Source organism: Hyaena hyaena, unplaced genomic scaffold (assembly GCF_003009895.1).
Source record: "Hyaena hyaena isolate Hyena2069 unplaced genomic scaffold, ASM300989v1 scaffold_50, whole genome shotgun sequence".
NCBI lineage: Eukaryota > Metazoa > Chordata > Mammalia > Carnivora > Hyaenidae > Hyaena > Hyaena hyaena.
Genome location: NW_024080682.1, coordinates 3,503,261 through 3,527,924, shown reverse-complemented (window position 1 = coordinate 3,527,924; position 24,664 = coordinate 3,503,261). Strand labels below are relative to the sequence as shown.

Sequence of the window (24,664 nt, the reverse complement as noted above, 5' to 3'; positions counted from 1 at the left end):
CAATCACTCTAGTGTCTTTTCTACAGGTTTTTAAAAATTTATTTTAAAAAATGAATGTTTAGGGGCGCCTGGGTGGCTTAGTCGGTTGGGCGTCCGACTTTCGCTTAGGTCATGATCTCGCGGTTCGTGGGTTCGAGCCCCACGTCGGGCTCTGTGCTGACTGCCAGCTCAGAGCCTGGGGCCTGTTTCGGACTCTGTGTCTCCCTCTCTCTCTGACCCTCCCCTGCTCACGCTGTCTCTCTCTCTCTCCTAGAAATAAATAAAAATATTTTAAAAAATAAAAAATAAAAAAAAAAATAAAAGTTTGCCACAGAGAACAGTTCAAGACCATTCTTCAGGAAGTGAGAAGTTTAAAGATTTTAAAGATTAGCTCAGGGTTCAGATCATTTGTGTGTTAAATCTGCCACCTGTCTCTGTGTGACACTTAACAAAGGGTGGTTTTTACATTTTTAAAAGAATGGAAAAAATCAAAAGAATGATACTTCACAATACAATACATCCACACTACCTGCGAAAGTTATATGAAACTCAAATACTAGTGTCCGTAAATGGTTTCTTTTTTAATGTTTTTAATTACTTCTGAAAGAGAGAGAGACAGCGTGAGCAGGGGAGGGACAGAGAGAGAGGGAGACACAGAATCTGAAACACACTCCAGGCTCTGAGCTAGCTGTTAGCACAGAGCCTGATGCGGGGCTTGAACCCACGAACCGTGAGATCATGAGCTGAGCCGAAGTTGGGACGCTTAACCACTGAGCCACCCAGGTGCCCCAATAAAGTTTTATTACAACAAAGCCCGTGTGCTGATTTCTGTGTCCTCTTATGGCTGTGTCCATGCCATCACAGCCCGATTAATAGTGATGATAAAGGCCGTGTGATCCACCAAGCGTAAATATTTACTATCTGAATTTTTACTGGAGAAGTTTGTCAACCCCCAATTTTTGTTGAGGAAAGTCAGTCAAAACTCAGTTTTGTTCTGAGGCCATTCATTCAAAAGGTCCAGGGAAACTGACGTTTATAGGCAGCAAGATGGGGGACCTGGGTTAATACCACTATTTGGATATCTTGTTTAAATTTTTAAATTTATTTTTTAAATGTTTTTAAAAATTTATTCTTGAGAGAAAGAGAAACAGAGTATGAGCGGGGGAGGGGCAGAAAGAGAGGGAGACAGAATCTGAAGCAGGTTCTGGGCCCTGAGCTGTCAGCACAGAGCCCGACGTGGAGCTTGAACCCATGAACCATGAGATCATGACCTGAGCCGAAGTTGAATGCTTAACGCACTGAGCCCCACAGGTGCCCCTGGATATCTTGTCTGGAAAGAGAAACAGGGAGGAACAAGGTGTGAGAAGCCTCAGAGGAAGACGACAAGTTCTTCTGGGTCTTTTCCGGCATTTAGTTCACTTAAATGTCCGTGTCTCCCCCGGCTCTATTACGTAGTCTTTTCAATAATGAGGGCTCGTCAGATGAGTGCCCACTGCCCCCCTTCTCCTCCTGGAGAAGACATTCCCGGTCGAAGCTGGGTTTCAGACCCAGGAGGCATCCTCTGGCTTCACCTCTGTCTGCTGTGGAATGGCCCATCTGGCTTCCTTCCTGGACCCCCGACCCAGGTGGGATGGACCCCCTCTTTCCTCTCCAGACTGTGTGCTGAGCCATTTGTGTCTCGGTATACAGTGTCCACCTGTGGCCTCCATCTGTTCATCACCAGCACCTGTGTGTCACCTCAAAACACAGTGTAGCAGAATGTCCCTGGGACGGCCATCTGGGTCATGCTCTGTCACTCTGAGCCAGTCCGAAAGGCTGCCAAGCAAAGACGCCACGCCACGGCTGTTCCTGGTCACTTCCATGTTAGCTGAGTATTTCCAGAGCATCCCACAGAGGCTGGAAGACAGCGACCACGTGCTTGGTCGCATCGCTCCACCCCTGCTTCCATTCTTCTTGATTCTCCAGGAGGAAAGCGGGGTTTAGCTATTCTATTTTCACTCTGGAAATATTTGAGAGCTTGCTGTGTTGCAGGCACTGACTGCATCGCTGAGGCCATCATGGAGAAGAAGTCAGAGGGTGCACCTTCACTGCCGTAGGGCACCAGGTCTCAGAGCTTCGCCGCCAGACACAGGAAAGCTCACCTCTGTAATGGCGAATGTCATGTCGGTTGGGCCGCGGTACCCAAATATTTAGCCAAATATTACTCTAGACGTGAAGGCATCTTAAAAATTCAATTAACGTGTGAATCAGTAGGATTGGAGCGAAGCAGACTAACCTCCACGATGCAGGCGGGCCTCATCCAAAAAGCTGACGGCCTTCATCGAAGACTGACACCCCCCACGGAAGGAGGAGATCTGCCAGCAGGTGCCCTTGAACTCCGGCTGCTACATCTGGTATTCAAAGCTATTCAAAGCTGCGTGGATCAATCCATCCCTTCTCTGGACCATCTTAACCTCCAATCCCGGCGGATGGTTACCTTTGGTGACTAGGGAGAAGTCTGTCTGATGATGTGTGAGAATGAGGCACGTGCATGTACTCTTTAGGAAAGTATATCAGTTACACCAGAATTTTCATCCCGAGGAAGGGATGCTGGTGTACGAGTGGGCTCCGACTGCCTCAACGAATTGCACAGACCGGGGGACCTTCTACAGCAGAAATGAATTTTCTCACAGGTCTGGAGCATGGAAGTTCAAGATCAAGGTGCAGGCTCATTCAGCTCTGGGTGCAGGTGGTCGCCCTCCCCACGGGTGCCCACATGACCGCTCAGTGTGAGCACGGAGAGAGGGCGAGCAAGCTCCCTGCTGTCTCTTCTGATGGGGACACCCCACCGTCATGACCTCGCCTAATCCTAATCACCCCCCAGAGGCCCTGTCTCCTGACCCACGAGGGTCAGGCTTCCAACATATGAATTTGGGCGGGGGTGGGATATAAAATTCACATAGGCTAGAGGACACAGATACAGATGAGATGGAAGAAGGGGCACACTTGGGTGAAATTCCAGTTTGTTCTTCCTTGAAATCAACTCCAGTGACCTCTGCAGAACATAGCTTTCAATTCGTTGTGGAAATATCAGGATTAAGGTGTTTTTTTTAAAAAACCTTTTTTATGGGGCGCCTGGGTGGCTCAGTCGGTTAAGCGTCCGACTTCACCTCAGGTCATGATCTCGCGGCTCGTGGGTTCGAGCCCCGCGTCGGGCTCTGTGCTGACTGCCAGCTCAGAGCCTGGAGCCTGTTTTGGTCTGTGACTCCCTCTCTCTCTGACCCTCCCCTGCTCACGCTGTCTCTCTCTCCTAGAAATAAATAAAACATTAAAAAAATAAACTAAAACCTTTTTTATAAGCTAGCTTATCTTTTTTTGTTGTGGTTTATTTTTTATTTTGAATGAGAGAGAGAGAGCAAGCAAGCGGAGGAGGGCTAGAGAGAGAGTGCCAAGCAGGCTCTGCACAGTCGGTGCAGAGCCCGGATGCCAGGCTCCGACGGACTCAGAGTGAGATCGTGGCCTGAGCAGAAATCAAGAGTCGGGTGCATTATTGACTGAGCCATCTAGGTGCCCCCCACCCTTTTTTTTTTTTTTTTCTTAACTTTGTTTGGGTAGATTAGCTTATCTTGTTTTAAAAATCCATGCGCAGATGTGACTGGTTCAAAAAGAATGAACCTACGATTTTTAAAACACGGTTCAGATCCCGTTCGTTCTGCAGCCTCTGAAAGGACCATGGGGGATGTGTGCTCGCTCGCACAGCAGACGAGCACACCCTGCACACCCCATTCTCTCCCAGGAACCTCCGCCTGCAGGGATGCCTTCCATTTTGGGAGCAAATGCTCTCAGGCCCGGTGCTTTGGGCACGAGCACGACTCGATCTCATGCTGACTGTTGCCCTAGCATGTGCAGGGTCCCCTGGGAAACAGGAGAAGCCTGGCTCCGGGACGTTGGCTCGTGTTGCCCGGGCCAGGACCGAAGACGGTCGCCCCACCATCGGGAGGGACACACGGTTGCCTCCCTTAAAGCCTGGGTGAACCTGGGGCGCCTGGGTGGCTTAGTCGGTTAAGCGTCCGACTTTCACTTAGGTCATGATCTCGCGGTTCGTGGGTTCGAGCCCCGCGTCGGGCTCTGTGCTGACTGCCAGCTCAGAGCCTGGAGCCTGTTTCAGTCTGTGACTCCCTCTCTCTCTGACCCTCCCCTGCTCACGCTGTCTCTCTCTCTCTTAGAAATAAATAAAAATATTTTTAAAAATATTAAAAAAAAAAAAAAAAAGCCTGGGTGAACCTCGTGGAGTCACTCCCACGGTGTCGGCGCGGTGTGAGAGCTGCACTTGCGCGGGACGGCAATGCCGAGGCCGCACTCTCCGCTGCGGCGCGGTCAGAGGGACTGGGCTGCCTGCGGGGTCTGCTCTGAAGCCTCCGTTTTTATTCTCCTTCCTCTGCGCATGGGGATGGGTTACCAGGCCTCCGGGGGTGTGTAAAGGAAGGTACCTGTGATGATAAGCACCCTTTCTGCTCTCAGAAAAGCGATCTTTCCTCCTAGACGTTCCCACGGGGCTTCCGAAGCGCCCACGGCCGTGATTACAGTGGTGCGATGATCTGGTTTTCTCGGAAGCGCCTCAGAGTCTTCCCAGGACCAACGAGGGAAATAACGATTTCCCTGCGAATTGAACACACCGACGAGAGCGCAGAGGCAGAGCTAGGGTGGGAGGTGGTGAATGAAATATGTTCATCATCTTCCAAAGCATCCGGTTTACACCAGGGGGAAATACCAGTTCAGACGAGCTGTTCCCTCCCCCAGGATGTGTCAGGAAGCTCCGTCACCGTGGATACGGACAGAGGGGACGCGCGGCTCCCAGCACGGCACCGTCTCGGAAAAGTCCCCACCGGGATTTGGCCGCAGGGAGCAGAGCACCAACCCCGTGTCTGTGAGGCCAGCACGGGCCCAGCACGGTTCTGTGTCCTGCTCTCTGGGAAGGGGAAGACCAAGAGGCCCCCGCCCCAGGCAGTGTCTGGCATCTGCCAGGAAGCGTCCCCTGGAGAGTGGGCGCTTGGTGACAGGCTCCTATTGCTACCTCGGTTTGCAAGCCGCTCGCCTGGGCTGCTGGTCTTCCGTGCGGTGGGGTCTACGCTGAAACCATCCCGGGAGTAAAAGCCACCCACTGGGGAGGACATGTCACGTGATTGTCCTTCCGTGTCGCACCCACGTGGCACGCAGATCGTGGGTCAGATCAAACTTCTCTTAAATATATCCTTCACTTCGGCTCCCGGCCAAGCACGGACTGCTGGCTTGAGGTGAGACAGTGTGGCGTCTGTCTTTATATTTGTAGAAACAAGTCAAGTTCTGGCTGCCGTTCTGAGCCCAGCCTGTTTGGGAAACTCTCCCGGAGCACCGAGGCTTCCTTCACCTCCCAAGGCCAGAGTCAAGATTCTCAGACCAGCCCCAAAGAGTGAAGTCCCTACACTCCCTGGCTCCTTGATCCATGATGGAAAACTCCAGGCCCGGCACCCAGGGCGCCCCCAAGTCAGAGAGGTCATGACCCAAGGGATGGCTGGTTTGCATAGCCGCGGGCACGGTGCCACGTTTTGGGTGGTTTGGGCCCTGAGCCCTCACACACAAGGGCTGGGAAATAGGGCAGCCAGCACCTCCTCATCAGGAATTAATTAGCCTGCTGATTTCTTTCTTTCTTTTTTATTTTTAAGTTTTTTTTTTTTTTTTTTTGAGAGAGAGTACAAGTGGGGGAGGGGGAGAGAGACAGGAGAAGAAGAGAATCCCAAGCAGGCTCCACGCTGTCAGCACAGAGTCCGATCCGGGGCTCAAACTCACAAACCATGAGATCATGACCTGAGCCGAAGTCGCTTAACCAATTGAGCCACCCAGGGGCCCTTACCCTGCTGATTTCTAAGTGAGTTCAGTCTGGCCTTTCTGCCCACTAAGCCCATGTTAGATCCCACATCCAGCTGCTTGTGCAACTGACCGTGTGGCTCTGGAACTTCAGTGCTTCTTGGAAGTGGCCTCAGGAGTCGGCCACCCATCCCAGACGGGTTTGCCAGGCCCAAGGCAGAACCACCCCTGGGAAATGTGTCCAAAACGTGAGTGTGGTAAGAGGTCCCAGATTTGAGGGGGCATGTGTCCTGTCCACGACTGTGCCCACCTGAGCCACGGCACACAATCCAAGTGCACACCGGCGGCCTCCCCGTGGTAGCCAGCACCCCTTGGGTGATCTGCTAAGAGGCTGCTAATTGGCAGGTAGGGAGAGCCTCTTGGATTATCTGTCTGGGCCGCATGTAATCAAGGGATCCTTACAAGTGGAGGAGGGAGGCAGCAGTGAGTCAGAGGGACATGTGATGGCGGAAGAAGGCTGGAGGGATGTGATGTTGCTGGTGCGGCAGCCGGAGGAAAGGCAACGAGCTGAGGAAAGAAGGTGCCTCTGGAGGCTAATGAGTCAAGGACACAGATGCTCACCTTGCGCGTCCAGAAAGAAACAGCCCTGGACGCCGTGATTTGAATCCAGCGAGGCCACGTTGGACCTCTGTCCTCCAGAACTGTAAGATGACCCAGTTGTGTGGTTTGGACACACCACATCTGTAGTGTTTGCTACGACAGCAAGAGGAAACTAACAGTACTCGTGCTCTACAGTAACATAATTGGGCATGCTACAATTGCATCAGATGGAGGAAACCAGAGACGCGGTCTGTTGGACCCTCATTGCAGAAATATGTCTGGAGGCCTTTGTTTCAAACCGCATTCTGGGCTCATCGCAGGTTGGTGTGTCTGTAGCCAGAACTCTCTGTCCTGAGGCTACAAGACATGAGTGGCCTCACTGATGCTTGGAGGGCCCTGATGTTGCGGCGTGCGGAGACGAGGCAGGCTGGTTAAAGCGCAGGAAGGAAGGAAGGTGCTACAGTCTAAGAAGGACAACCTTGCTCTTGGGTAGGAAGTCTCGGCATCCTAGCCGATCATCTTCACTAAGGTTTCCGACTCAGGCATGGAGCCATGTCCTAGTGCAATATTAATAAAAAATGCCAACAACATTTTGTCTGGAAGCAGACACACTGACAGCAGAGTTCAATGGGAAAATAGTACTTAAGAGAATTGGGAAAACTGTGACAGCGAAGGGCTCCAAGAACAATAACGTGATACCTACCAGATGGCGTAACAAAATCTAGGCCTCGGTGGGTGAGGAGAGGAGAAGCCACACCTCCTGACGGAGGGAGAGCACTGTGCGTCGGTGGCCAGAGTCAGCGACCAGGGTGCCCGGTGTCAGTGCTACTCTGCTGTACGTAGAGCTGCCGTGTGTGCTGCCACTGACTGGTTTTACACTCAGAGCCTAGGGCCCTCTGGCTAGCTGTTACATTTTATAGCCTTGTACACTCTCGGTAAATTACATGAGCATGCAAGCATGCACACACATGCAGACATGCACACACACACACAGGGTCATCTCCAAACTCTTGTTTTCTATCATATTAAAAATTTTAATGTTTATTTATCTTTAAAAGATACAGAGAGACAGAGCATGAGCAGGGGAGGCGGTGAAGAGAGAGACACACACACAGAATCTGAAGCAGGTTCCAGGCTCTGAGCTGTCAGCACAGAGCCCAACACAGGGCTTGAACCCACGAACTGTGAGATCATGACTTGAGCCGAAGTTGGACGCTCAACAGACTGAGCCCCCCAGGTGCCCCAGCCCTTGATTCTGATGTCCCATCTCTGGGCTCCCCTTGTCTGGGCGTTGCCTTCTCTGTTACAAGATATTAATGAAATTTTGGAAGCACTTCCCTTATCGTGATACTAGAATCTAATAGGACTTGGTGACCTCTCTGGTTCCAAGTCATCATGGGGGGAGGTAACTGAAGTGAACAATCCATATCTTAAAATATCTGTGGGTTGGGCGCCTGGGGGGCTCAGTCGCTTAAGCATCTGACTCTTGGTTTCAGTTCAGGTCACGATCTCGCAGTTTGTGGGTCTGAGCTGCACACCAGGCTCTGTACTGGCAGCGTGGAGCCTGCTCAGGATTCTCTCTCTCTCACCCTCTCTCTCTCTGCCCCTTCCCCTGTCTCTCTCTCATCTCTCTCTCCAAAAAAAAAAAAAAAAAAAAAAAAAAAGCTTTAAGAGAAATCAAAATATTTGTAGGCTTGGCACTTCAAGTGATATAAACAGAAGGCAGAAAAATCTAAGAATATTTCCAAGGAAGTTCTTCCACGACCTTGCTTCACTGCATAGATAAGAGGTCTGCACTTAGCATCATCAGTCATGGCCCAGAGGCTGTGGAACATTTCCTCGTCTGCTCACATTCTCTGATTAAAGAATCTTGGCAGTAAATGCAAGACTAAACTTCCAATCAAGACCGCAAATTCACACAAATTTCCTATTTTTAAGATAATTTATTATATACAAAAGAGTATATATATGTATTATAATAATAAGAGATTATGATGAGATACAGTTTTTGAATTCATGCATTCGAAGAATCAGGGACAGTGTGGACCGCGGGCAGTTTTATTGCCCGAGATCTTTCTGAAGTTTTGTATAATGGCCTAGGCTCTATATGATCCTAGAAACACTGCATCATCACTTAATTGTCTCGACTCACTTATACAGAGGTGTCAATCTGCAGAGGACCGAGGCCACATTTTACCATATTTCTGCCTTTCTCATTAGTTACTAGTGTTGCCCTCATAATGGGCATTCCCACACCAATAAAAAATAGCAAATTAACCAACTGTCCCTTTAAAGTGTATGTGTTTGGTGAATGCGCCTTCACAGTCCGTGGTTATGAAGCTATAAGAAGCCACCAACTTCGTGATGACCAGTATCCTCTAACCCCATGATCCCAGGATAAAGGTCCTTGTTCTGCAACATCTGAATAAACTCTATACAAGTAAAACCCATAAAAAAGAAGCACATTTGACAGATTTTGCAGAACCAGTCGATTTTTCTATCGTTTGTGTACAGTTGCCTCAGAATGCTGGGAGATATTTGTTTTGACTTCTAGCTCCTGTTCCAAATTGATGGGTTGAATTTTAGAATAAACCGGCCAAATGGAACATTCACCTCCTCCAGAGCTGTGTGTGTGTATGTGTGTGTGTGCACACACACATTGTTACCACAAACAAAGCCTTAAAGCCAATATTCACTCATCTTGCAGCTGTGGCTATATACTTTAATATGTTCAGAGATAATATTTTATGACCAGACACTGGGATGTACATGATAAGTACTAGGGTATCCTTACTAGGAGCATAGAATGGAATGTTCAAAATAAGGACTATTCCACCAAACTTGGAATTATGATTTCCTACCCTTCAGATGTGCCCAAAATGACTTTTAATTCATCATTTCCTATCCATTCTCAACCTGTCCGTGTTGCTTCATTTCCTCCCTCTCATCTGCTTTGTTTGACTTCTCCGGGGCAAGGACGATGTCCGCACTGGAGTGGATTTGGGGGAGGAAAGGGCACTTCATGGGAAAAGTCCATGGCTGGGAGGTGCAGAGTGAGCAATAACAGGTAAGTTAGGTCAATAAGGTCACCAAAACTGCCTGTGATGACCCACATTCCTGCCTAGGAGCGTGGAAATGAGGGCTAGTGCCGAAGACGACCCCAGAGAACTCCAAGGACTTGCCTCTTCCATGTGGCGCTGGGTATTTATGGGGAAGTAGGTAGAATTGGGTTACAGGATCGCTCCTTCCCATCCCCGGGCCTCATGCTCAGTGTTGCTTAGAAAAGAAGTTCTTGAAGGCGCTGTTGTAGTTCTTGTTGAAAGCTGTATAGATCAGGGGGTTAAAGAAGGAGTTGGAGTAGCCAAGCCAAAGGAAGATGCTCTTCCAGATGGCGGGGATGTCGCAGGAGCACAGGGGGCTGATGAGCTCCGTGGTGAAGAAGGGGATCCAGCAGAGCGCAAACACCCCGATGAGAATGCCCACCATCAGGGCAGCTTTCTGCTCTTTCTGTTCCCTCCACGTGTCCCCTTCTGTCTGGAAGGTGACGGTGGTGTGGCGGACCGTGAACACCATCTGAGGCTGCTGAGTAGAGGCCTTTGCCTGGAAAAGATAAGGCGAACCTTCATGAAGAGCCACCTTCTTATGCCTGCCAGGCGTGCGTAGGCTGACGCCAGATGGGTCCTGCGCATCTACTTGAAGAGGAAGCCCTTGATTGCCGGGTGTGGGACACTGGCTGCCTGGGGAGCCCACCCTCAGCTGTGAAACCATGGCGACAGAGCTGGTGTTTGCTTACATCTGAGAAGTGGCGGGAAAATGGGAGCATTCATAATAAATATGATGAAGGTGAATTCCCTAGTGCTGCCTCTTCAACGAGGAAAAACTGAAATAAACCAGTCACACAGGCATTACATGTAATTTAGTGACCAAGGTACACGAGTAATCAAAAGCGTGCTGAATCCTTATCCAACCCTGGTACAATTAAAGCCTCGTGTTCTAAAATCTTCATAACTTTCTGTGTTCGTGTCAATCCGCCCTCAAGGAATTTTCTAGAACTCTTCTTCTGGTGTCAGTTTCCCATGACCGTTTGGGACAGTTCGCTCACCAGGACACTTACCTCCCTCAGGGCTTCATGGAAAGCAGACTTTCATTCCCTGGTGGGTGAGACTACAGGGATGTTAGATATCACTCTCCTCAACCCCAGCATTCTGTGACCCCAGTGCATTTGAAAAGGAAGATCCCATAGCTCTCTCTCAATCGCACACAAACTTTTAGGCAAAGGACTAGGTCAGAGGGTCATTCTTGTTAACCTAGCCCTCTTGACTAGTTTATGGCTACATCTACAAATTGGAGTCAAAAGGAATCAGTTTATCTGTCATACAGAATAACTAAGGTATAAATAGAAACACTACAGTTAAGGTAATATCACTTGCCATATGAATTCTCAAATTTGCACGATAGCCTTCTTGTTATATAATATATATATATAAATAACTTGCAGTGAAACACCAAGTATTGTACAATCAAAAAGAAAATCATAAATATTGGAATAGTCCACAACACTGCAACCCTTAAAGACAGACGTAAAGTGAGAAGGGAAAACCTCTTTCTATACCCCAATCTCACCCCAAGATGAGGCCACGGTAACCTTTCATACATTATTAGTGCATATCTGGTAGTGCATTGCAGGGAATTCATTTATGGAAATGCAACGCAATATTTAGCTTTATTTTTCAGCACAAATGGAGAAACCTACCAATTTCTTAATAAAACTCAAACCCAAAATGACATCAAGGAGGCTATTTTTACCCCTTTTCCAAGGGTGGCAATTGAAGGAGCATTCTGGTCCTGACTTTAAAACCCCTAAAAATTCTCCTCCCTCTCCGTACTTTTTCAGTGGTAACACTGGCCACTCAGGGTTGTGACTGCCCTGTGACCACCCCTTACTTCTCTATAGCACAACTGATATAAAAGAGGAAACTAGACTTTGTCAAAGGCTCTGCTTTGACAGTAGAAATAAGTACAGCAACATACTACCAGATATTCTGGCTTTTGAGACATGGGACCCTTTGCGGAACCGACCAACCTTCCCATCTCACGCCCTGTCTGCCTTCCCTGTGACCATTAGCTTTGTCAGACTGACTCCAGAGCCCACGCTTAGTCCTTTGTATACTCAAATTCCAGTTGCAAGACACAGTGAGCCCCACAGTGAAACTACCAATGGAAGGTCAACCTTCTGTAAGGATGAGATATACCCCCCCCTCCGCCATGTTGCACATTATGTCTGTAGGAGTTTCCTATTCCATTATGGAAAAAGTTACAAGATTTCCGTTCTGGGGAGCCATCTTTCTGAATGGTGGACATGGAGAACATCTGCCTCTTTGGAGACTTTGCCCGTCCGTACGCTCAGATCCAGTCCTACACCCCTAGGGGCTGCCACATCCGGACAGAGCACAGTAGCTCATCATTCGTCTGAGAGATGGGATCACAGTGGTTGCTTTTCCAGGTGTATGACCCACGTTTAAGTGTAGGATTTGACTGGGGCGCCTGGGTGGCTTAGTTGGTTGAGCGTCCGACTTTCGCTTAGGTCATGATCTCGCGGTTCGTGGGTTCGAGCCCCGCGTCGGGCTCTGTGCTGACTGCCAGCTCAGAGCCTGGAGCCTGTTTCAGTCTGTGACTCCCTCTCTCTCTGACCCTCCCCTGCTCACGCTGTCTCTCTCTCTCCTAGAAATAAATAAAACATCTAAAAAAAGTGTAGGATTTGACTATTTCTATAGAAACTCGTCTTGGGAAAGGGAGCTGAGTGTTATAAGAGTTCTATGGAAGCCCATCACTTGAGTCACGGTCCCTGTACAGGAAGGTAAAGTGTCCTACGTGCGGGCCTGCTTTAGGGGCATGTGGCAGTCGTACTACAAAACCTTGTGTTCTTCTAGTTCACCCAGGCTCTTGCCAAGGATGAGCTGTTCCCACATAAAACGTACATTCAGGGGCGCCTGAATGGCTCAGTCGGTTAAGCATCTGACTTTGGCTCAGGTCATGATCTTGTGGTCTGTGAGTTCGAGCCCCACATCAGGCTCTGTGCTGACAGCTCAGAGCCTAGAACCTGCTTCAGATTCTGTATCTCCCTCTCTCTCTCTCTGCCCGTCCCTGCTAATGCTGTTTCTCTTGCTTTCAAATTTAAATAAAACATTAAAAAAATAAAACAGCAACAACAACAAAAAAACCATACCTTCGTTGGATCCTCAATAATCGTCTGCTGTGTAATGGTTCTAATGTGGAGGGAAGCACATTCTTAAAGGTAACCCAGGTGGTTTATTTCTAAGTTTGTCTTCAGGGTGACTTTTCCCGTGTCAATAGGGGGTTTCAGCTAAATGCTCCCTCACAGGGGTTACGTGCATGTTCCTTTGTCACTGAGCTGGTAGTACATCAGTGACAAGCCCACGTCCACAGGGCCTTCCAAACAGACTCAAGGGTCCTGTTTTAACCTTCCTTTTTATGTTCCATGGGAACCGCTTAGGGTTCTACTTTAAATTCAAATTAAATATTTTTTCTGAATACTATCTTTTTATGGCTTTCTGTGAGTTAGGAATTATTTAGAAGTTAGTCCTAGAATCCCACATGTCTCAGAGAAGCACATTTTCTAGGACCTCGATGTGAATGTTGGTCATTTTGCTGGGCCTCTCTTCATGCAACATTCAGCACCAACTCACCTGACAGAAGGAAGAAGGTCATGGATTTAAAATGGCTCTTCTAGGTCAGCAGAGGCTCCGCTGGGAGGAGGATCTTTGATGTTGGGGAAGTTTTAGGGTTTTTAGTACCTCATGGTTTTTGTGTTGCTCACCCTGTGGCTTTCTGACTCAGGAACTCCTTAGCTCTTTGCTCCCTGCTAATCAATGATTACAATAAGGCACCTAATTGAGTCTGAGGAATAGAACTCTATTAATTATTCTATCAATTACTCAGCATGCTCTTTAGTACTTTCACAGAAAAAGAAGTAGTAGGGTAAAAAAAAAAAGTGGACATTTAAGCCAAATTAGATTTTTCTTAATCATCTTTGTAGTGCTATTTCATTTAGAGCACACATCTCACAATTTAGGATACACATATAACATTTTTCTCAGTGAACAATTAGCCTCATCTGTCCAAATAAACACGTTCCTTGGGGAACATGTACTTATGTGTCAGAATTCTCATTTTTCGGAAATGGTTATGTACTAAATAATGATTTACTGGCTAATCATAAACCCAGTACATTTCTTTAATTTCCTCTAACCATTCAGATTTACTTTCCTGTTAATATCACACATAATGAAGAGATTACCATCAACACCAGGTACTGAAACTCAGGGATGAAGATTGTTACCTTAGAAGTGGTTTTGGGTGATTTGGAGGTTAGATCAGCCCACTATCAGCATGGAAGAGGGACAGATGAACCGAGATGCTCAAGCTAGAAATGATCTTACACATTAAGGGGGGCCTCTACACAGGGGAGGGTGAAAACATCCCTCAGGCTTCCCAACAAACTTAGGAAGATTGATTGTTCTGTAGCTATGGCAACAAGGAATCTTGTTGTTTAAACATTGACCAGGGACAATCCAGCTCTGTTAATACACACTTGCAAACCATGGCTGCCCTCACTTCTGAACATCAGCCGATTAGGATAGGACTCACCCTGATAAATGCTCCTCTGAGCACCAATCAATTGACAGCAATCTCACTGAGTAACCTCACCTTATGGGGATGTCAGTTCACTGCTGTCCAGTCCCTGAACTCCATGCTGTCCCCAGTCGGCATTCTGCTCTGCTCCAGATAATGGTGTTTGGCAAGTATGGTTTTCTCTCACTGTAGGAAGCAGTATGTTTGGCTTTTATTTCTATTTCAGACACTATGTGGTGGTTGTATGATCCTTGGACAGTTCTACAGAGTCCACTGAGATCATTTTGAAGACCCTCCACAGGATGCTTGGACCACAGGTGACAGATGTGTTCACTGGACCTCAGAGTCCAGTTGCACTCAGAATCTGTAGCCAGTTGTGATCGTCTCAACAGCTCCAACCAGCCCCAATGGGCTCTTCTTGCTCTCTGAATTTTGTTATCTAGGACTTGTAACCAAAAGTGTCTTTGGTTAAGGTGTTTAGGCTTACGTCTTTGATTGGGATGTATACTATTTGGTAATTGACTTAGATCTTTGTGTAAACCAATTATATCTCTTGTCCTAGAGGTGTGCCATTTGGCAAATGTGTTTATGCCATTAATGTACTTATTATACTACTACTTGCTCCGCTTTTGCTATTATTTGTCTATATGTGCAAAGTCTGGTTTCATACGGTGGTTTTGTTTGTTTTTTCTGGAGAGCCTTTATCTCAGTTGAATATAAAAATATAAAAAAGACTGTTCTGTATGGCATTGGCCTGATAAGCTTCTAATCCGTTCCAAGCTAGACCTGAAGGCTAATATTTTGAGGACTGATAAACTTAACACCAATTTGTGGAAAAGCAATTGATCAAACTTTGTGTTTGGTCCTTTACAAAATTTAAGGACGTTCTCTGTCCTCTCAATTTGTGAAAGAATGTCACTTTGTTTAGTTGGTAATCCTGCTCAATGATTGTTGGGTTGGTGATTGTATGGCCCCTTGCTAGCATCTGGTCAGAGATCCTTGGGTGCTATTCACCGGCACTAACTGTTGGCCAACCACAGAGGTTTTCTTGGGTAGCATGGTCTATCTAGGTCAAGGGCTCAACCTTCTCCTTTAGGAACTTTGACTTCCTATTTTAATCTGCTCTATAATCCAAAATCTTGTGCTTTTCTCAACAAATGCCTTTTTGAAAAATTTTGCTTGATAAGGAACTTCTGAGAAGTCAAAATCGATAAATTAACCCAAATAAGAGCCCTAGAAAATTAGGGGGGAAAAAAAACAAACAGTAAACAGCTCCTTTATTTAATTGGTATGCTAAGGCCTTAAACAAAATCTTAACTCTAAATAGTCTTAAAGCTCTTGTAACATCCCCACACTCATCTGCTTTGCACATCTAGGTCTTGTATATTTCTACCTAGTTGCGCCTGACATCCTAAACGAACTGTCCTTTCTTCAGGGTTTTCTCGGAAATATCAAAGCCACACAGTAAAATTGCCAGATAGGAAGTCAAGTATATAGAATTTCCATTAAAGCCCTGGCCTCAAGTTAAGAATTATAATTTAGAATTTTCCTAAACTTCAGAGAGAAAGTAAAAATAAAAATTTTATGGAATTTGGAACTTTTTGAGAGTCTTGAACAAAATTCTTATTGTCTTAGACTACAAGTCTGTACCAGCAAGTGAAGTTAATTGAAGTCCCCTCAGATGGGGAAAAACAGACCCTTAAAAGTAGAAGGATAGAAAAGAGAGGAGCTATATAATCCAGCTGTGAAAATTTTAAATATAAAAATATATAAAAATACAAATATAAAATGTAAAAATCAAAAGCCCTTCTTTTAAGGAAAGATTGAGTAGATGTTCCACATTGTAAACTAAATAAAGATAGAAAATAGACTTACAGAAATGTTCAAGCAGTATTCTGGCATAAACCCAGCAGCTGAAGTTAGGGTCTTGCCCTATCTTTCTATAAATGGGTTCAAACTTGAATTAGGGAATTGAATAATAAAAAATACATTGAAATGTGAAATTACCAATTTAGAAAATATCCATTAAGGGACTAGACATTTCCAGATATCCTTAGAAAATAAATTAGCTAGAAAGCAGTACAAGAGATGGTTCTCTAGATGAAACATCCCGAAGGACCTCTGTTTTCAAAGGTTTGGGAGTCCAGACAAGGACCCTTGTTGAGTATTGCCAACAGAAAAATCTCTGAAAGAATCAGTGTTCCATACTGGCTAAAAATCAAAATGACTATTATGTAAAATCTGTCCACTGAAGTCCCTCCATGGAAGACCTTACCACTCAACAAATGCCTACCCTTCTAACTTCCAAGGGGAGTTGTCTGTAATTACAGATGCACAACAATACAGTTTTCTTGTTTATACGGGTATCACCATAACTACCATTATCCTCAGAATTATAGAACAACAGATCCTTCAGCCTAAAATTTTACAGTTGTCTGAAAAAGGAAGCAGCAAATTGACTTGAAATAAGTTAAGAGAAAAGAAAGAAAAGAGAACATTTTCTTTAAAAGATGATCAGTTATACCAGATGGTGAAAGAAGATAATGAAAGACACACTTGTGGCTATATAGTAAATTTCTAAAGGCTTGAGGGAGAGTAATCTTCATTAGAGAAATTCAAGCAATGAGAATGTTTAATAATTTTGTGTACCAACTCAAAACTGGTGTTTTAGGATCATTATCAGAAGAATGGCTCTTTGGTCTCTATAACACGTCTACAAATTTAATACGTAAGATCTGCTTCCAGATGAAACATGCCTCAGGGCTTGTATGTTATCAGATTATAGCTGATCTACACACGAAAATACCTACACACTGTGTAATTCCAGACATTATTAAACAAAATGGCAATGGATCTAGAATCCTTGTGGACAAAAGACACAACAGAGAGAAAGATTAATTGGAATAGAATGCATCAAGTCCAGATTGATTCTTCCTAGCTTATCATTAATCTGCCTTTTTGTATAAATGTAATAACACTGTGCCATGTTCTAGGTGGATGAATCAACAACATGTTGCCTACCAAAGAATTGTTGTATGTTGAAACCCACCCCTTAGTTCAGAGAACTTTTTGCCCTTCGCTTCAGAGAAATTACATCACTAAATTAGTCACCACATCTTCAGACCTTATATTAAGCCTTTAATCTTGTTACTATACATAGTCAATCCCCAATGCTAACCAAAACCACCCACATTTTCTACAAGTTGATTATGATTCATTGTCACTTTCTTTTTCTCCTATTACCACCCATTGGTTTAACACTAATAATCCATCAACCGTATAATCCTTAGCCAATGAAAGTAAGTCTCATGATTGTGTTTCTGTAACTGAAGAAGTGTCCTTGCCCCAGGCAGAATTTTTTCACTCTAATTGGAAATTACAATTACTATTCTTTGTTGATGGGTGTTATACTGAAAATATAAATAATGCACAATAGTCAATTTGATATATAATAAGTTCAGTCTTTCTCATAAAATACAATTTCTTATCAGAGGCCAAATGTTCAACAACTCAATTGTGGCCATTTCTAGCACATATAAAATTGCTAAAATAATAGAAGAGAAGGTCTATAAACTAATAACTGGTACACTTTCCAGATAATTCACTTCTTTAACTAGCTATAGAAACACCTTCTTCAGGCATTCTTGAGAAATGAACAACAAATGTGAATTACTCAGCCGGTGACTTAATTCTACCTGAAATAATCCTAAACTGCAGTGTTAGGACTCAGGGAGGATGAGCTCAACATTAGCTGCAGAGAATGACCAGAAGTAGAAGGGTAGGCGTTGGCTGCTAATCAAGAAGCTTGACCAAGCAGATGAGCACATGAAGAAGACTGTCTGACAATATACCTACAGCTTCACTGAAGTTGATCTCATCTCTTGTACACCTCTGGGCTCTTTATCCCATGCTGAACTCATGCTTCTTCATGTCAATCAAGAAACAAGATTGGTTGGGGCACCTGAGTGGCTCAGTTGGCTAAGCGTCCGACTTCGGCTCAGGTCATAATCTCACAGTCTGTGGGTTCGAGCCCCACGTTGGGCTCTGTGCTGACAGCTCTGAGAATACTGACCTCATCCTTAAGAATCAGACAACTTGAAGTTTTCATTTAAAAAAAATGGTTGGCACAGTAATGTGTACATTGGCTGACACAGTAAATTGTACAGTCTAAGCTCTGGGGGCACAAAAAAGCAGTTTAAATATCTTAACCCAAAAAGAACTAACTAATAAAATCACTCCAGATTTGCTTTTGGACAGCCAGGGAGGAGAGTCTACTCACTAACGCTAAGTAAGACTTCATATTGTACCTGGATTAACACTATAGGTGAGATAAAAACTATTTTTAAACTAAAAGAAAAGGCAAACTAATGGTCTTAGGCAGACACAGGGAATCTTTGGGACTGGCTTTGATCAGGACTAGAAAATCTTGGGTCGTGACTTGGGAGATCTTCCAGTCCCTTCTCATAACACTTCTACTTGTCTGCCTCAGAGTTGGTCAATGTTCGGTATCCAAAGCTTAAATGCTTCTGCACTGCCCTGTCCTGAGAAATGATTGAAAATTGTTGATTGATATACAAACTGGGCACCAGATCTCCACAGATGAAACTTCATCTTCCAGGAGAATCAACAACAGTGGTCAATATCTGGTTAATCCTTGATGGTCTCTCTCAAAGCTTTGGACCAAGAGTGGGAGCCAGAGAACTAAATGTTCCCACAAACTTAGGACAAGACTGTATGTTCTATAGCTTAGAGCCAGTCTTAAACTTGGTCTATCGATCAAGGGCAAGTTAACTCAATGGGCTTGTTTTGCAAGCCAACCCAGTAGTCTCAGTCCCAGGTCAACCTGGGTTGGGTTCTCTCCAGTAATCCCCTATTGGGATGTCAACCAATCAACAAATTTACGACTCATACAGATGATGTCAACCCACCTACACCCCTCAAAGTCTCCCATTGTCTGAACTCCACGCTTCCTAAAAATGCTATTTAAGATCAGCATTCCTCTCTGTTCAGAGAGATTGGTGCCTGGCCAGCATGGTTCTGCCATACTCTAGTAAATAATAAATTCAGCACTACCTTTTTATGCCAGATCTTTGGTAGTGTTTTTTTTTTCATCCTTTTTCAAGGGCAAAGCCCATCTCTCGTGTTGCCAAGTCCCATCTCAATGTCTGACATAGGTTAGGTTCTCAGTAATGTCTTTAGAGAAAACTCAGCAGATAAAGAAGGAAGAAGTATTATGTTTCCCTGGGTAACACAGCCTGTTGGTGGTAGAACTGTATTTAGAAATTTCGGCACCTGCTACCATGGAGAAATCAGGAGACCTGGTTTGTAATTAACCCTTCACAGTAACATGAGGACAGAGACAGTCTCATATTGTATGTGGAACCCTGGATCATTTGGAGGTCTTGCGAAGCCAAGACAAATCATTTTTTTAAAGTTATCTGGCAAAGAAAGAGAATGAAATAGTGCAGACAATTGTATAAAGGAAAGCACAAAGATGTCACAATGCTTTGTTTTTGCTGTCTCCAGAGCAGAGCAGCGAAAGCCTGCATCGCTTTGCAGTAAGCTTCACAAGAAATACTGTGACTGCTCTCCTTTTAAAGCTGTATTTGGTACTGATTGTAAACCGTTTACCTGGATAAGCATCCTGCAGAAGAGCATCCATGTAAGGAGGACCCTGGAAGGTGATCAGTCCTCTTGTTCCTGACCTGGGCTTGGCGGGGGGTGGGGGGGGATTCTTACACACATGGAAGTTCGAGACAGTTTGGTGCTGTGAGCACTCTTAGCCAACAGCACTCCTTGTTCAGTTTAGAAATCTAATAGGTCAGGGTTTCCCAAATTTGGCACTATTGTCATTTTGGCCTGAATTATTTTTTGTGGGGGCTGTCCTGTCCACTGTACAATGTTTAGCCCCACCCATCCCTTGCCTCTACATACCAGATGCTGTTAGAACTCTCCCCCAAACTTTGATAATCAGAAATGTCTCCAGACATTCCAAATGGTCCCTAGAGGGGCAAATCACCCCTGGTTGATACCTTGGTTCTAGATAAAAGGACAGGCAGCCTCTGACCCTCTTTTCCTTCTTTCTTCCAGAATGCTGCACTCTCTCCTCCATTACCTACACCTCTGGTCCCTCTAAGCTTGATTGACTGGTTATTGTTGGAATTAGCTACTGATCAGGAAAACACAATCATATTACAGCGCCCACAGCAGGTGTCTATCTCCCTCACTGGAGGGAACTTTCATGGGCACAGATGATGTCTTGTTCATTGTTTCACTCCCACCACCATCTCTATAGCTTGACGTGCTTAATTGAATTTATGTTGTTGTCTAGAGCCCATGACAGAAAACGGGGCTGTGTAGATTTCCAACCTCACTTAAATAGGTGAATTAGGCTCAAGAGATCACCTTGGCAAGGAGTTGGTCGGGGGTGGGGAGGGGCAATCCCCACATCCAATGGGTTCAGTTGTCATATATTTCCTGAATCGAAATCAGGGTCAGATTACTAAGAGTTAATAAGAAACAGGAAAGTGTGGTGGAGAGGGAACTAGAAGAAAACCCTCACTGTTGCTGTAGTGATTGTCCTACAGAAAATGCCGCTTGTAAAGAGCTGGGGAATTGTCTGCCTTAGATTTTTATTCTCCCCCCCCCCCCCATAGCTTGTCTGGGAAGGCAAACAGGTGGCCCTCAGCTGCACACAGGAGCCTGCCAGGGCTGGGGCTAGACCCAGAAAGCAGCACCACGGGCAGTGATGGCGCATAACAGACGCAGGCTCTGAGACAGGCGAAGATCTTTAATCTCCCACCAGGGGAAGAGGATGCTGCAGAATCCCGGATACTAATCCAGGAGACACTATATTTTGCAAAGCTAGTTGTTTTAATCTGCAAAGAAAAAAGCAGACTGGGTTGAAACATGAATTTGCTTTGCCCGATGTTTGACAATCTTTCTGCTAAGGCACCTTACCATCTGTCCCTTCCTTCCTCATCAAACAGCTCACTCCAAGGCCAGGAAGCTGCAAGGTTGTCTAGTAAAATAGCCCCAGACACCTACTTCTTGAGACCTCCTGAAGGGTGTGATAGAGTCACAGAATTTTAGAGCCAAATGGGACCCTGTGGAAGGATGTAGTCCAAACCCCTCATTTCACATATGGGGGAAAAAAATCCATCAGAGATGCTAAAGGCCATTTTAGCTCTGTGATACTGAGCACGTTGGAGCAAAATCAGCCTCTGGGGCTTTCTTCAGCTCCCCCAGTCTACCCCTTCCCCTCTTCCCCCACCCCTCCCCCCGAAAGAAAACTCAAAAGCTCACTTCCTACAAACTTTCAGCTCGGCGCGCTGGCGATAACGCCCGTCCGAGTGCCAGTGAAGTATTTGCAAGCGTCCAAGACACCCACCTCGGCAGCCTCCGCTATGGGCGAGGCGCTGCTGGTCTCCCTGGGGCCCACGCGGAACCTGGCCGCCTTGTAGATCTTCCAGTACACGAAGAGCACGACGCAGAGCGGCAGGTAGAAGGCGCCCACGGTGGAGAACACGGTGTAGCAGGGCTCGCGGCTCACCTGGCACTCCTCGCTGTCCTCGGAGTAGGTCTCCCCCCAGCCGAAGAGCAGCGGCGCCAGGGAGATCACGGCCGACAGCGCCCAGGTGAGCACGATCATGACGTTGGAGACGCGCCTGCGGGTGCGCAGGGTGTAGCCCAGGTGGCGGGTGATGGACCAGTAGCGGTCCAGCGCGATGGCCGTCACGTTCCAGATGCTGGCCGTGCAGCAGAGCACGTCGCAGGCGATCCACAGCTGGCACAGCCGCCTGCCCAGCTGCCAGCGCCGCCCGGACAGCTCGTGCACCAGGCTCAGGGGCATGACCAGAGCGGCCACCAGCACGTCCGAGATGGCCATGGACGCCACCAAGTTGTGCGGAACGCGATGGAAGGTGCGCACACGGAGAATGGTGGCCAGCACCAGCAGGTTCCAGGAGAACGTTGCCGCCACCAGGAAGCCCAGCAAGGTCAGAACCAGCACGCCGAAGACGGAGAGGAGGGCGCTGGGGCGCGAGTCTTCGGAGGCGCCCAGGCTGCTGTGGTTGGTCTCCCCAGGGGCGGGGGTGGAGAGGGAAGAGTGGGTTAGGTTCAGGGGCGAATCCATCTCTGGGTCAGGAGGCCCGCCCAGGGCGTGCGCAGAAGGGGGCTTCAGGAAGGACGGTGGCCACGGCGCCCGGAGCCACCCCGGGTGTTTGCAGCCGTGGCTGGTGGCAGGGTCTCTGGATTGTCCACGAAAGTGGCCCCAACCCCCTGCCGGCGAGCCTACGTGGGAGACGGTGTGGCGGAGAGGGGGCGCTGGGCTGCGTCTCGCAGCCGCGGCCGCCTAAGCTGTCACACGCCCAGGCTTTCACCCGGGCAGAGACAGCAGTCTGGCGGCCCCGAGCTGGGCATCTCAGGGGGCGGGGGGCGGGGGGCCGGGCGCCCCCGCGCGTGCGGGTGCCGGAGAGGGTGCCGGTGCGTCAGGGCAGGGCTCTCTCCAGGCAGCGGCTGCAGCCTCAGCTCCGGGCCAGGGAAGCCAAGCCGGGACCTGCCTTCTGCTCTCCCCTCCCTCCTCCGGCCTCGCCCCGTCCCCAAGCCCCTCCCCGTCTGGGGCTGCGGCTTCGGGGCGCGGAACACGGATCTACCTTATCACAGTGGGGACCCAGCCTGCGTCGGCGTCAGCTGACGCGGCGCCTCTGCGCGCCTCCCGCGCGCGCGGGCGCTGTCCGTGGTCCTGCCGCCCTGACCCCTGGGCGCGGGGCCCTGCTTCCCGAGATGGGCTTTCCTCGTGGCTCCGGTTTACCAGCGAACTTTCCTTGAAACATTCCTGTAGCCACCCCCTGCCCAGGGCCCTCTAGGGGAGGCCCACATACCTCCAGTGGGTCCTCAGCTTTCCGCAGGTGCTCACATTTTGTCTGTGTGTTTCAAGTTAAGGGTCTAAGATGAGATCGCTGGCTTTCCAGCTACTGAAGATTTCAGCACATTGTCGCATCCTTCCTACACAATGCCCGGGGCTTCCCTGAAAGGGTAGTTCTCCTTTAAAGAGAAAAGGCAAGAGAGTATGTACTGCTGTTCCTAGAGATGGTTGAGGCATTGGAGCTAGAACGTTTAAACTATTTCCTCAGAATCATAGAAAAGCTGCACAGTCTTTTCAGTGGGCCCTGTTAGATTTGCTCCCCGTGAAGGGAAACACTGGACACAAGTTATTATAAAAACTCCATCTCACTGGGGGAAAAAAAGGGAGCATTTAACTCTTTCCCTGCACATACACACATGACCATATATACATCCATCATAATTGCAAAAATATCAAAAGGTCCTACCCAGAAGTTATGACATAAAGCACTTTGCAAAGAGAGACACGATATACAAGATAAAATAAACTAAGAAAACAAATATGACAGCAAGGAATATAAGATAGCGTTAAGCATTTTTAAAGTACATACACGAGGCATTATAAAGTCCCGTACGTTCACAAGGTTGGTCACAAATTTGGTCAAAAGCTTTTTAGCTATTTGAAAATGAGAAATATGGGTTTTTAAAAAATGTTTTTAATGTTTATTATTTTTGAGAGAGAGAGAGAGAGAGAGCAAGGGAGGGGTAAAGAGAGAGGGAGACACAGAATCAGAAGTAGACTCCAGGCTCTGAGGTGCCAGCAGAGAGCCCGACATGGGGCTTGAACCCACAGACCATGAGATCATGACCTGAGCTGAAGTCAGCTGCTTAACTGACTGAGCGCCCCAGGTGCCCCAGAGAAATATGTTTTGTTAGAAGATTCAGTTTCTAACCGAGTACAGTAAGCAGAGGAGAATGCACTGGGAAGAGACAAACTTCTCCACCGGGGCCCATAACAGAGAATGCTGTTGGGAAATGTTGAGGAGAATATTCTTCATTAAATACTAGATTGTTCACAGAGCTGCTTCACCAAACCTCCCTTAAACACACCTGATGGTGGCTGCCTACGTACAGTGCTACTGTGTGTGGCTCTAGTCAAGGGAAAGCTTGTGCTCACTCAGGGCCCATTACTTTCTTGGAGCCATAGGACCAGCTGGGATGAAATGTAAACCATGAACCTCTATCTTTGAGACAAATACTCTGAACAATTCTGGGGCCCATGACCTGGAATAATGGGTGAGCTGCACAGCCAGTAGGCAGCAGGACTTGGTGATGGTATCTCCGGATACAGATCTGGAAAGGCATCATGGGATGTGAGTATATTCCCCCACTGGCACTGTGAGCTACAGATAGCTGTCTGCATTCATTGTGAAGTGAGATGCTGTCAAAGAAGAGACCAAGCCAAGGGTGACTTGAGGGTGTTTTGTAAAAACTGGAGTGTCATATGGGTAAGAATGAAGTCAAATGCTCTCAAAAAGAAGAAGTCCAATGGAGTATTTCCAGAACTCCCCCCTTCTTCTTCTTCTTCTCCTTCTTCTTCTTCTTCTCCTCCTTCTTCTTCTTCTTCTCCTTCTTCTTCTTCTTCTCCTTCTTCTTCTTCTTCTTCTCCTTCTTCTTCTTCTTCTTTAGAAATTCTGATCTATCTCTTATAGAAACTCAAAGAGGAATCAGAGATTCCAGTTTTTTATCTTAGAGCATTGTCATA

The 24,664-nt window shown here is 46.9% G+C and overlaps 1 protein-coding gene across 1 annotated transcript; it reads right to left on the bottom strand.

Annotated features, from left to right (window-relative positions):
- Positions 1–8,399: 8,399 nt before the first annotated feature.
- Positions 8,400–22,189, bottom strand: HTR5A (5-hydroxytryptamine receptor 5A). The gene is made up of 2 exons (XM_039230776.1): positions 21,446–22,189; positions 8,400–10,002 (listed from the first exon to the last, which is right to left on the bottom strand). Exons 1-2 carry the CDS (start codon positions 22,187–22,189, stop codon positions 9,670–9,672), a joined length of 1,077 nt encoding a protein of 358 aa, XP_039086707.1. The 3' UTR covers positions 8,400–9,669.
- Between the last annotated feature and the right edge of the window lie 2,475 nt (positions 22,190–24,664).

Excerpts from the sequence above, each read along its gene's own strand:
- HTR5A (XM_039230776.1), bottom strand. The coding sequence starts at position 22,189 with ATGGATTCGCCCCTGAACCTAACCCACTCTTCCCTCTCCACCCCCGCC. Across the intron at positions 10,003-21,445 it reads CCATAGCGGAGGCTGCCGAG|GCAAAGGCCTCTACTCAGCA; the intron begins GTGGGTGTCTTG and ends TATCTTTTCCAG.